We start from the raw sequence: 12,565 nt of genomic DNA on the forward strand, positions 1-12,565 counted from the left end.
TTTTTTCTGCAACCGTCCAGTTGTGAAACGCTGCCGTGTACCTTATCTGGGAAATGACGAAGGCTTGTATGAGTCGGATGACGCTGCCTTCGCGCATGCCGGCGTGTTTGTTGGTGATGCGTCGAATGAGCTGCATCGTGCTGGTGGCCTTTGCCGTTATCTTGCGAAGTGCTTCGCCATTGCCACCCTTATGCTCTATCATCATTCCTAGTACCCGGATTTTCTCTACTATCGGGATGGGTAGGCCATTTGATGCCGTTAATTGGATCTTTTGCTTTTCCAGGGGGGTGTAGCATTTAGGTGGGCGCCCCTTTCTGACTGGTCTATACAGCAGCAGTTCGGATTTTTCGGCCGAGCAGGCGAGTCCCGTGCCCTCGAGGTAGTTTTCTACGCATTGGATGGCCTGTTGTAAACGTTGCTCGATCGCTCCGTCGCTGCCCGTTGTCGTCCAGATCGTAATATCATCCGCGTATAGCGTGTGATGCAGTCCTTCGATTTGAAACAGTCGGTCGGGCAACCCCAGCAGGACGAGGTTGAAGAGCATTGGCGAGATCACCGAGCCTTGCGGGGTGCCCGAGCTGCCGATGTTGATTTGCTCGGACTGTAGTTGCCCCACTCGCATGCGAGCGGTTCTTCCCGTGAGGAAGTCTCGGACGTAGTTGTACGTGCGCAGGCCGAGATTTAGATTTTGTATTTGTCGCAATATGGCATCGTGGCGAACGTTATCGAAGGCCCTCTTCAGGTCCAGCCCGAGGATGGCTCTCGTCGAACGCCCCGGATTGTCTATGATTTGGTGTTTTAGTTGCAGAAGGGCGTCTTGCGTGGAGAGATGTCTTCTGAACCCAATCATGGTGTGTGGAAATAAGTCGTTGTCCTCGAGGTAATCCGTGAGTCTATTGAGAAACACGTGCTCCATTAACTTGCCCACGCAGGAAGTGAGGGAGATGGGGCGCAGGTTTTCCAGCTGTAATTTCTTGCCGGGTTTCGGTATCAGTGTGATATTTGCTTCCTTCCATTGCCGGGGTAGCTTGCCGTGTGCCCAGCACTCATTAATGTATTTTGTTAGTTTCTCGATCGATCCGTAATCGAGATTGCGTAGTGCCCTATTGGGTATTCGATCGGGGCCAGGGGCCGACTTGGTGTTCAGCTTTACGAGGGCCGCCTGGATTTCGGCTACGGAGAATTCCTCGTCTAGGGTGGCGTTGCTTTCTCCTGAGTAGTCTGGATATATTTGCGGTTGCGTTTGGGATATGTAAAGGCGTTCCGCATCCCGTAGGAATTGTTCTTCCGTTCCCCCGTAAGCGTGTATGATTTTGTATATGCCTTGCATGTGTGTGGTCTTGGTGTTGGCGGGATCGATCAGGTACCGCAGTATCTGCCACGTGCGATGCGTGGTGAGTTGACCATCCATCTCCGCGCATTTCTCTTCCCATTGTTGATGTTGCAGGTTAAGCGCGTGTTTTTCTATTTCTTTGTTGAGCTGTGCTATCCGTTTACGCAGTCTCCGATTGTGTCTCTGTTGTTTCCATCTGCGCTGCAGGTTAGTTTTGGCTTCCCACATGTGCAGCAACCGGGAGTCTATTGTCTCGAGCCCAGCTGTCGACGGGATCGTTTGCGTCATGCGCTCGATATCCCACCGCAGTTGGTCGGTCCACTGTTCTATATCTGTGATGTCTTCCATCTGTTGCTCATCACGATGTTTGCGTAGCCGATTCCAGTTGGTGATCTTCATTTGACGACCGGCATTGTGTTCCTGCGGACTGCCTTCTGCTTCTATGGAAATAATGTAGTGATCGCTCCCCAAGTCTTGCATGGTGTTTGTCCAAGTGACTTTGCGTGTGTTGCGCGTGAAAGTAAGGTCCGGCGTCGTGTCAGTGCTTACGCTGTTGCCCTGCCTTGTTGGTGCCGCGGGGTCGGTGACCAGCTCGAGTCCGGCGTATTGCGCCGTTGCCCATAGATGGGTGCCTTTGGGGTGATCGTGCTTGTAACCCCACGCCGTGTGCGCTGCGTTAAAGTCCCCCCCAATGAACAGCTGTTGCCCCTTGGCGATGTCGATTGCCCGTTTGAAGAGGACATGGAAGCGGTGCTGGCGGCATCTGGGACTGCTGTAGACGTTGAGTACGAAGATGCTATTGCGGGTCTTGCGTGGTGGAATTAATTCTACGAGAACGTTTTCGATGTCTCTGATTTTGGTATCGTGTTCGATAACTGTGTGCGCTCGCTTGACCAGTGTGGTGACGTTTGGTTTCTCCGCCTTGCTTGCTATACACTGGTACCCCGCGAGTTTGGCGGGACCATTTGTTTCCTGCAGTATGATGACGTCTGGGCGTTCGGGGATCGTTTTCAGGTATTGTTGTAAGTGCGCTCGTTTGTTTTGGTAACTTCTGCAGTTCCACTGCCATATCGTGTGTTTTTGTTTCGATGAGTGCCGGGCCATGCTTATATCTTGTTACATGTGTTGCGCCGCTTCCCTATGCGACGGTACGATCGTGCTGTTTGCGGCTTCTAATCTCGACAGTCTGAGGTGAACACTCTCCAGGCTCCGCTGGATGGTACGCGTGATGGACGCGATGATAGTTTCTTCGAGATTGCTGAAGCGAGCCTCTAGTGCATCTATTCGCGCGTCGCGTATCGCTGCGCGCGTGCGTTTGGGTCGTGTTGCCTCTGTAAGGGTGGGAGTGGGTCTTCGTTTGGTATCGGGGAACTCGACCTCGTCATCCTCTATGGGTTCCTCTTCTGTTCCCTGCGTGGCCTGAGTGGTCTGTGAGGGAGCGGGCCTGCGTTTAGTGTCGGGGTATACGACTTCGTCGTCCTCTATGGGTTGTTCTTGAGTCTCATGCATGGCCTCTGTATCGGTACCGCTCTTCACGGCATGCTGGAGTTGTTGTATGAGGTCGTCTTTTTCGCGAATCTGTGTCTGCATGTGTTCTATTTGCTTCTGCAGCGCTTGTATCGCCTGTGTTAATTTAGTTACCTCCGTCTCTGTTTTAGCGGGTGCTTTGTCGCCAGCCTTCGTGGTTGGTGCTCGTTTTCCCGTGACCGCATCTGCCCAGCTCACCTTCTCGGTGGTTTCGGTGTCTCTTGTTGAGGTCCTTCTGGGGGTGCGGCTGCGAGACCGGCGTTGCTGCTGCTGCCATGGGTTTGGGGTGCGGCTCCGGGACCGGGAGCGGCCTCGGCTGCGGGTCCTGGATCTCGAGCGTGGCTTGCCGGCGGGGCTGGTGGCTTTGGCGGCCGCCTCCGCTTCCTCGGCGGCCCTGTATCGTTCCCATTGCCTCTTTGTCACGACGTAGGGGGTCTTGTACCTTGCGCGGCAGTTGCGATCCGCTGTCATGTGTGTTCCCCCGCACAGCTTGCAACGTGGGGAGCACTGGTGGTCGGGGCCTGGGTTGAGGGCGTCACAACCACGGCACACTTTGTCCTGAGGATTGGGGCACACGTCCATGCGATGACCGAGTCTCCCGCAGCAGTGACACATGTCGACTTGCTTGCGATACAGGGTGCAGCGAAGTAGGGCGCCGCCGTACCTGACGTAGGAGGGCACTCGCGGTCCTTGAAAGGCCACTATGACCGTCTTGGTATTGCTGAGCCGTTTGGCTGCCAGGGCGTCGGGGTTGCGGGCGTGAACGATGTTGGTGTGAATGGACTTGGCGTCCTCCTCCAACGGGATTCCCCTGATGATTCCCTTCACCGTGTAGTCGGGGGCCGTCTCATAGGCACTGACCTCGTGGCGGCGATCACCGATGGTGATGGCTTCTAGCTGTCTGTACTTAGCGGCGTGAGTAGCGTGAGGTGTACTCACGACTATGATGTTTTGGCGGTTGTTGGTGCACACCGTGTCCTCCCCTGCTTCTTGCCCCGGTACGTTGGCCGCCCGGTAAATGGCCGACGCGAGGAGCACGGTTCCGGTGGCGGCAACGTCGAGGCCTCCTCTTGGTCGTATCACGACCTTGAAATCACTTCGTGGGAGTAGTGGCATTTTACTGTTCCTGATGACTTGCTGCTTGACGTTACGCTGTCTTTGACGCGAACGCTGTCGGTCGCCGTTCGCTCCCTCGCCGGTGCGGGAGTGGGTTCCGTTCTGGGTGTTGCTTTGCGCGGCCTCGCGGTTGAATTGGGTCTTGTACCGAATGGTGCACCAGCCGTTGCCTTGGAGAAACTCTTCAGGGGAGATGTCCTCCCCGTTCACTTGAACTTCCATCACTGCTCCGGCGAAGCGAGCTCCGGTGAGGGTTAGCGTGGAGCTGGTCAAAAACCTCTGTGATTGGGAAGGAAGTCGTTTCCCACCTTGAATATGGTGCCAGTAGAATCTTGGTGACTTCCTGCATACGCTGGTGTTACATTCATGAGGTGAATGAGCGATAATCACCGCGAAATTCTTGGAAAACGGAGCCGACGTGAAGTGCGTTCGCTCCCTTCGGCGACTTCTTCTTGTTTTCGCATTTCGCTTCCATCGAAATGCGGCCGCCGTGGCCGGGATTCGATCCCGCGACCTCGTGCTTAGCAGCCGAACACCATAGCCACTAAGCAACCACGGCGGGTTGAATTGAGCATAGCAAGTAACCTGTGCTCACTAGTGACTTGACCTTGTCAGTTTTATCGTATTATACTTATTCTTTAATTATATTATTTACATTATAATAGTTATATTATGCACTTAATTGCTGATTTCGGGAGCATTTCAATGGTGTCGATGGCGACGTATTCGATTGAAAGCTACCGATAGCGGCTGCAGAAACAGTGATTAGTATTCACTAGTAACGAAGGCCTACATCCGCCAAGTGATCATCATTGAGTCACTCTTTGGCGTTTCAGTTGATATCCAAGACGACATCGCACGTGCATCACTAACTCTGTTAACGATCCAATGCTGACATTTCCTCAGACTTGTCTACGAGAATTTGTCTTCTGAGTCGCCCTCAAAACACAAAGAACAAAAGGGTCCAAAGCTTTCGTTAGCCACGTGGGAGGAACGCTATTGGTCCCCCGCCTTGCTTTTTTATATTGAATAAAAAATAACTCTTATATTTTAGAAAATTTCGAATATTCTTGAGAACACTATGCTTGGATTAGTTTCGCTGGCGCTTAGATCAATCTGGCTGGCGTTTGATTAAATACAGTGATTTTCGGATTAACTTGATTGGCGCTTGGATTTAGATGTCTAACAGTCCGATTGATTTGAATGGTGCTTGGATTAAATTGACTGGCACTTGAGCGGGAAAAACCTGTAGCAACAAACGAGGCGTGATCGATTATTTCACGTAGTCACTGTCCAAAGTCAGCCCATCATATTTTACCGAAGAGGTGTCACTGGACAGCAGCCGTAACAGGAGAAGCAGTATTGTATGTGCATACATAATAGATGGTTTAAGGCTGCTTAAATACTATGAAAATATATAAGCTGTGCGTGTTAACAATGCTTGTCATGTCTTTTGCACGGACGCGTCCTGAAGGATGCCAATCGCCTTCATATAAGGTATAGCAACAGTACACTATAACAGTGTGATCCGCATACTGAAGCAGAAGAGCTGGAGAATCACAGACACTGCTAACCAATGTAACAAATGTAATGAAGAACATAAAAGAGAGCCTTGCGGAAGCGAAGCGAAAACGTCACCACTATACTGGCCAATCGACACAAGCTGTCACATATTTTGCAAACAGATTCTGAGAATGTTAACATGTACCATGAAATCCTAGCATAGCATGTTGCATAAGCAATGGATGACGTCATCTGCCATACAAAGCGTTGCTGATTTGCAACAGGTACAACGCACGCAACGTTGCCTATGGAAAGTTCAACACGACGGCTAATTTCTCCAACGAAATCTATGCACCTATTCTTTGTACAAAATCATACTGACAGCTCTAAAGTTATTCCGTGACTTCCTAGAAACATGGCAACAATCACCATCAACGACTGCAATATTACTTCACTTCAAGCTACAAAGAGTACGCACAAGTTAGTTTTTAAATATGTAGGGAAGATACGCAAAATTAGAGAACGTGTTTTGTAAAGTAGTCATGCCTATGGCGTGGCCTCACAGTGCCCTTGAAACAGTGGCTGGGAAAAAAATTGAACTTTTTTAGTAATACATTCCCTGTCGCAAGCACAATTGGTCATATATAACCTCATTTGTTGCACTTGTTCGATTATTCAAATGAAGACAATTTTTGTCTACAGGATCATACCAAATTTCAATAAAGCTTTTTTTTCTGAAGCAGAAGCGTTTGCTGCGCCAAACCATTCGCAGCCCCTCTATTTCTGCTTCGCTTAAACTGATACTGCTACTCTGCAAAGGCCCATGCGCGCTTAGCTCTAGCCTTAAACATACAATTTTCATTAATTGCTGCTAGTATTGTAATTGTCATCCATTCCTCTTCTCCGTTTGCGTAATTTTAGCCTACGCTTTGCCACACTCTTCAACTGAACAAAAATTTCAACGTAACTATCGTCCATATCTGAAAACGATGCAGTGCTTGAAGGGATTGAGTGTAGTTAAATTGCTGCACCAATTTATGAATGATCTTGGCATGTGCAGCAAAACGCTTCTTCTTACAATTTGTTACAGTCGGACCACTACAGCAGTGTCCAATAAGAACAAACAAAATAACGATCACCAAGTTTATCAGAAGGTCTGCGTACGGCTTCTCAAGACTGTGAGCTCAGACATTTACGCACTCGGTATAAGGAATGACGAGTTACGCGTCCCAATAATGCTTTAAGTGGGTTTAACTAGTTTTGCGCCTCCATTTTTACACCTCAAGATAATGAGAAACAAACTGTTGTGCCGGCGGATAGTGTGTATACAATTTAAGCAACCTTAACAACACACGTACTTTTCAATGTACGAAGCTTACATAACAGAATCTACTTCGTCTAAAAACAGGTGCACGTTACAGCATACAGGATGATGTATTTGCACCTCCACACATAGAATGGCAGCCATATTAAAGCACGAAGCGACAAATTTAACTTGCGAGAATGAGGATAGGTTGAGCTCTACTACACACTAAGAATTTTTAACGAGTACAGCGACTCCTCCTCTTCTTACTGCTGAACGAGTATACGAAAGAACTCGAATCATGGAATTGTGTACAGGCTGAAACAGTCATTGATTTAAGTTATTTATTTCAGGTAATACGAATGCGGTGAAATAAACAGCGCACAGACTGGCCGTATTAAAATTGACAAGTGATCACAGTGCTTGCGGATACTGTGGATAATAGCACGAGCGAATCGAGAACTAGTGCCGGTGAACAAACAATGTTATTAACCGCATTAATAAAAAATTCGCCCAAAGCCTTACATATAGGATTGTGAAAGCAAGCATAGATTATGCAGACTGCAGAAATCACATGGACTAGCTAGCACTGCGTTCTAAGGACACTGCTGGGTCAACGCGCCTTAGTTGGCAGGCTTGTGCATTCTGCTATATGATGTCACGTTACTTGGACTGAAATTTACGTTGCCAAGCCCAGCGTGACGAAAGCGGTGACGTCAAAATCACCGCGGCTTGCTCCGTAGCATCCCCGTTAGATTCTACGGCAGTCAGGCAAAGTAGCATGACGTCATCTATCGAAATGTACCGGCCTTGCGCTCTCTAGGAGGCGTTGGCTGGGGTCGATATCTGTGTTGGTCGATGGCGGCACAAATTATCGCGACATCTTTTGGTAGATGGCACACCCGATGACAGTGTGATGTCTATGGAACAAGGACGACGAAGATTATGACGGCACGGCGACGACGGCGTCATGACCAAGATGGCATGACGACTATACGAAATCGCGACAGCGTGACACTGGCGACGGAATGACGACAACGAAAAGACAACGGCTGCGAACATGCGCTTTCTTCTCCGCTCGTTTACTCCATTGCCCGAGGCCGCACCAACCGTTTCCTTTAAAATCGGGCAGATCCCATAAACGGCGACAATGCGAAACAGCGCATTTCGACAAGAGACGCACAGTGGCCTTCGTCGACGATCGCGCGCTCGCAACGGTCAGCCCGAACAGCGGAGAAACTGCACGCAACGCCACCAGCCGCCGACCACACAATCTAAACACTCAGACGTCACTGAGCTCTCGCGTGACCACACGTGCGTATCAAGGACCACTAAAACAGTTGTGTTGTTTTTTTAAACCATACAGAATTATTAGAAATCACCTGTGTGGCAGAGAGCATGATTCTATAGTCATATAACTGAATGCTCAAACAGACTGACATTACTGGCACAAGAAATCGAAATGCATAGTAGACTAATTACCGCAAATTCGCAAAATAATTCTTAATATAATTACTTTTCAGCACACATTACAGTGCGCGAATTGTAGTGGGTGAGTTTGCGAGGCGATATCACTTGCAAATAATTTTCAGGATAACAGCAGTTTCAAAATAATAATTCCCAAAGTGTGCGATGAAATACATGGGCGTCCCAGTTACTTTCGCGCTTCAATGCATAAACCGGAGTTCTTAGAAATGTAAGTGCAACAATAACGGATTTCTAACTCAAGTTTTACGGCGCCTTATCTCCAAACCCGCGAAATCTTGAGCAATCGTTCTAGGGGATGTGCCCTGCAAACTCACCGGTTATATTTCGTAAATTGCAATACGGGTCGCCAAGTAAATAACTTAAAACTTAATTGGTACTGTTTTCAATTTCTTGATTGCACATTTCAATTTCTCGCGCGAATAATGCGCCCCTTCGGGTAATCGAGCTCAAGGATCACAATTACGCCATCTGCCACAGGCGGTTTTTGAAAACTCTGCATGCATGGTCTAAAGAAAACACCCCATATGTATAGTCAGCGTTGGGCGGTGAATCCATCCCGCATCCAGCTGGCCCTAGAGCGCGCACCTTTTCATTGGCGGAGAAAGTCCGGCCGCCGACCACCACAACAAAACGGGTTCAAGGAACCAAACAAAGCTATTCGCTTTAAACAAGGGCTCACTCTGCCTTGCTCCTTCATCCGAAGAGTTCCCGACGCAACGCTCCCGGCACTCGGAAGCGCTGGCGAAGCGGTTCTTCCCCTCGAGGCAGCCAGCGTCCAGCAGCCACCGCACCAAGCAGGCCTCTTTGTCCGGGTCATGGTGGAAGAAGTACTGCTCCGTCTCCGAGTTGCAGGCTGTCAACTCGAGCGCCGCCTTGCACTTTGGACCATCTGCGAAAGCCGGATCGGTCGAATCATGAAATTTCCCAATAGCACAAGACATTCTATTAGCCCCGAGAATTAGGAGTGGCGCCTCTCGCGAGTGACGTCACGGCCAGGATGCCGCTCGCTCCGGCTCGCTCGGCTGCCGCGCGCGCTCGTTCCCGTCGTGCATGCTTGGGGTATGGGTGGCTCGATCCGTACGTATTGAAGAATACGTCGGCTGCTTTCAGCTGCCATACCTTAACCACAGTTTCCTCTTCAAAGGCGTGTGAGTCGAGAAACTTTGCGGCTTGGATATCGCAAGCTAAGTAGCGTTAAAGGGGTCTACTAGGTTTTGCAATGCATATATGCGCCGTGTCTATCGGTAAATTTTGACTAAAAAAAGAATATCTGCAAATTCAACGCGCGAAGTTGTGTATGATGCTTCGCTAAACACTTAACATTCCTTTAGTATTTAGCTATGAGAGGCATTGCATTTTACGTGGAAGAAAAATTTGGTAATTGGCGTCAACATGTTATCCGATGTTAGAAAGACACTGCCCAGCGAAGCTGTCATCACGATTCCTATTACTCTGGTGTGTTGTTCTATTCAAATATGGCCATTCATTGTTGCGTAAAAAAATAGTTAGGCGCGCATTTCTTATGAAAAGGTTTGCTGCTACTTTCATCCCCCTCTGAAACAGGCCTCCAAAAAACGAACTGCTCATGGCTGCTAACACGACGGCGTGTCATGTAGAGTATTTACATAGTTAATTCACAAACACCATAGTAGCAATCACCTGAGAGAAAAGTTTCGTTGTTAAGATCGAGAGCCACTTAATTGAAAGTGATGAAATGTTTCATAGTGGCCCTCAGTAGCCTTTATCGACAATATGGCACACCCCTGATCACGTAACGTTAGCAATCGACTGTCCGTATGGCGAGGCACGCTATGTTCGCGAAACCCATCAGTTCACTACAACTTCGAATTAAAACCATAAAGCATCTTTTACAGCGCCAACTGGAATGGCTAAAGTATTCTCGAGCTACTACACCGCAGCTTAGATTGCCTACAAAAGGAAAATTCAAGCACCTTCTGTCTCACGATGTCCCGATCCAGCGTTATTTAATTATACAAACGGATAACAATTCGCTTCGTCGGTACATAAATTAAGGCTAAATTAAGTTTGCTCCAATCCATCCGCAAACATTCATAAAGAAAGCACCACAAGCCTTGCATATACTTTCACTTGATTTCTGACCCTCCACCGGGGGAATTTCGAGATCTTGAATATGTCCCATACTACTAGTCATTGACGCTTCGACGTCTTTCTGGCTGCAGCTATGCGGTCCAGCAGGCATGCTTCACTAAAAAAATTGGGCCGAGCAGCCTGTGTCAGTTCGCCAAACAGATTCGTCATGTATATTCCTCAAGCAACAAGCACCAGTAAATTTCTCAAGTGAGTTTGATTTGATTTGATTTATTAATTTCCATTTACCTACACACACACACATGTGCAGAGGAGTGGTAAATGGAGGTGGATGAGGGAAAAAAGCCGCACAGACGCGGCTTGAGGTAACCTCACCCCCTTAGGTACAATATGGCTGCATGGGGTAACACATCAAACGCCATATAAATTACATTTATATAGTGGCCATAAAACATTGCAGTTATACAATATATGAAAGAACAGTAAAATATTTCCACAATAACAATGCAAAACACACTGCGGCATTGAAATAAATAAATGATATACACTAGGTAACATAGACAAAAAAGAGGAACATAACATACATTATTAATCATTAACAAACGCTCTCTAAAGAGGTGAGTTGAGCGTGTAGCATGGAAAAGGGAATATATATTGGTACATTCCTAATTGTACTCTGTAAATAGCTGTAAGCCTTCATTAACTTTACTTCAAGTTTCCGCCGCTTAAAAAAAATAAACACGTGAAGAACCGCCTAATGTTGACAAGCAGGTTAAGAAGCAAGTGAGGCGTGTAGAATCTAAGCTCCAGTATTAGTTAAGTCCCCGTGCTACTGCCGAGCGTTTCTGTGAGGAAATGCAAAAATTGGATATTATACCATGAACTACTCGTCGTGAGCAAACCTGTTTTAGCGGAATAAAATCAACGTGACTGCTGTAGAAGTCATATACAGCCAACTTTGTGACATATTTGTTGCAGCGCGGCAGGTATGGTATCATAACTGCATTCATATAGGCTATGCTTTTGCGATTGTCTATGCGCGTATGAAAAACCCGCAATGGGCTGGTCTGCGTCGCTTCGGCTGGCACTGTAGCGTTGCCTTCGAGAGCTGCATTGTTGTCTAAGAAATTAGCTCTTTGAATAAATGTTCGCAAAGGAAGACGTCGTAAAAATATATTTGAGACGACCACCATAAGTATACAAGCAGAGAGAACGAGGGTGAACAAACGAAAACACCGCAGAAAGCGCCCGGACAACGCCCGAACTGTAGCAGACGACAGGCGCGAGTCCGTGCCCTGACGTCACGCGAGCGGCGCTCGCAGCGCCGCTCGTGTTCGTTCTCGGGGCTAATAGCTACGTTCACTAACTCCAACTCGCCGAAAAAAAAAGAAACACGATTTGCACTTTCAAACAAATGCATGGCGTATATAGGAAATAATATTGCTGCCAGACGGTGCCGCACGGCACCGCCTTACCCCCCTATTGCAATTGTAATTGTCTTCGCTCTGCCGTGCCTGTTTCAGTAAAAGATTTGCTAATATATTTTTTGCAGGAATGTGCAATATATATCCTATTATCAACGGAGGTGGGCGAATACCATCATTTTTTTTATTTTCTTCCCTTACCCACATTACGCAAGTACTATTCTCCACTCACCCTCACGTTAAAAATTTTGACGACCCTCCTTCACCATCGTCCTCGCCTATCAAAATTTGACCACCCTACCTCACCATCCAGACAAAAAGCTTTACCCCCATCCCTCACCTTCATGCTTAAAAGGCTACCATGCTTCTTTTACCTTCCGTTTTCTATCATTTCAAATAAACTCTTTGCTCGACACGTGAGCATAGTTTACAACACTGATTGTTTGGTGTCACTCCTACTGTCAAAGCGTGCCACACTGCTTTGTTTTTAGGCGCTTGACCATAGGTCAGCAAAGTAAACGGAGCCCACTCACTCACTCACAAATTATATGAATATTTTGCCTAGAGCTCAGTGGGGCTCTGACTCAGCCGGGATAACTGTGACTCACACTCATCAGAACCAGGCTCGCTCAGATTCAAAATCACAAAAATGCTACTCTGCGGAGCTCACTTGGGCTCATACTCACGATAATTCTACTCAGCCGTGCTCACTCAGACTCACTCTCACCAGAATTATACTCAGCCGCAATGGCTCGGACTCAAGCTCCGCAAAGATCTACTTAGCTGGGTTCACTCGGACTA

General features: G+C 47.9%; 1 protein-coding gene across 1 annotated transcript in view; it reads right to left on the bottom strand.

Moving 5' to 3' along the window:
- The window catches only part of LOC135905364 (tissue factor pathway inhibitor-like), a 30,023-nt gene that overhangs the window by 3,649 nt on the left and 13,809 nt on the right, over positions 1–12,565 (bottom strand). The window contains exon 5 of the mRNA XM_065436389.1: positions 8,950–9,159. Coding sequence (XP_065292461.1) covers positions 8,950–9,159 — 210 coding nt within the window. The remainder of the gene's footprint in view (positions 1–8,949; positions 9,160–12,565) is intronic.

Source organism: Dermacentor albipictus, chromosome 3 (assembly GCF_038994185.2).
Source record: "Dermacentor albipictus isolate Rhodes 1998 colony chromosome 3, USDA_Dalb.pri_finalv2, whole genome shotgun sequence".
NCBI lineage: Eukaryota > Metazoa > Arthropoda > Arachnida > Ixodida > Ixodidae > Dermacentor > Dermacentor albipictus.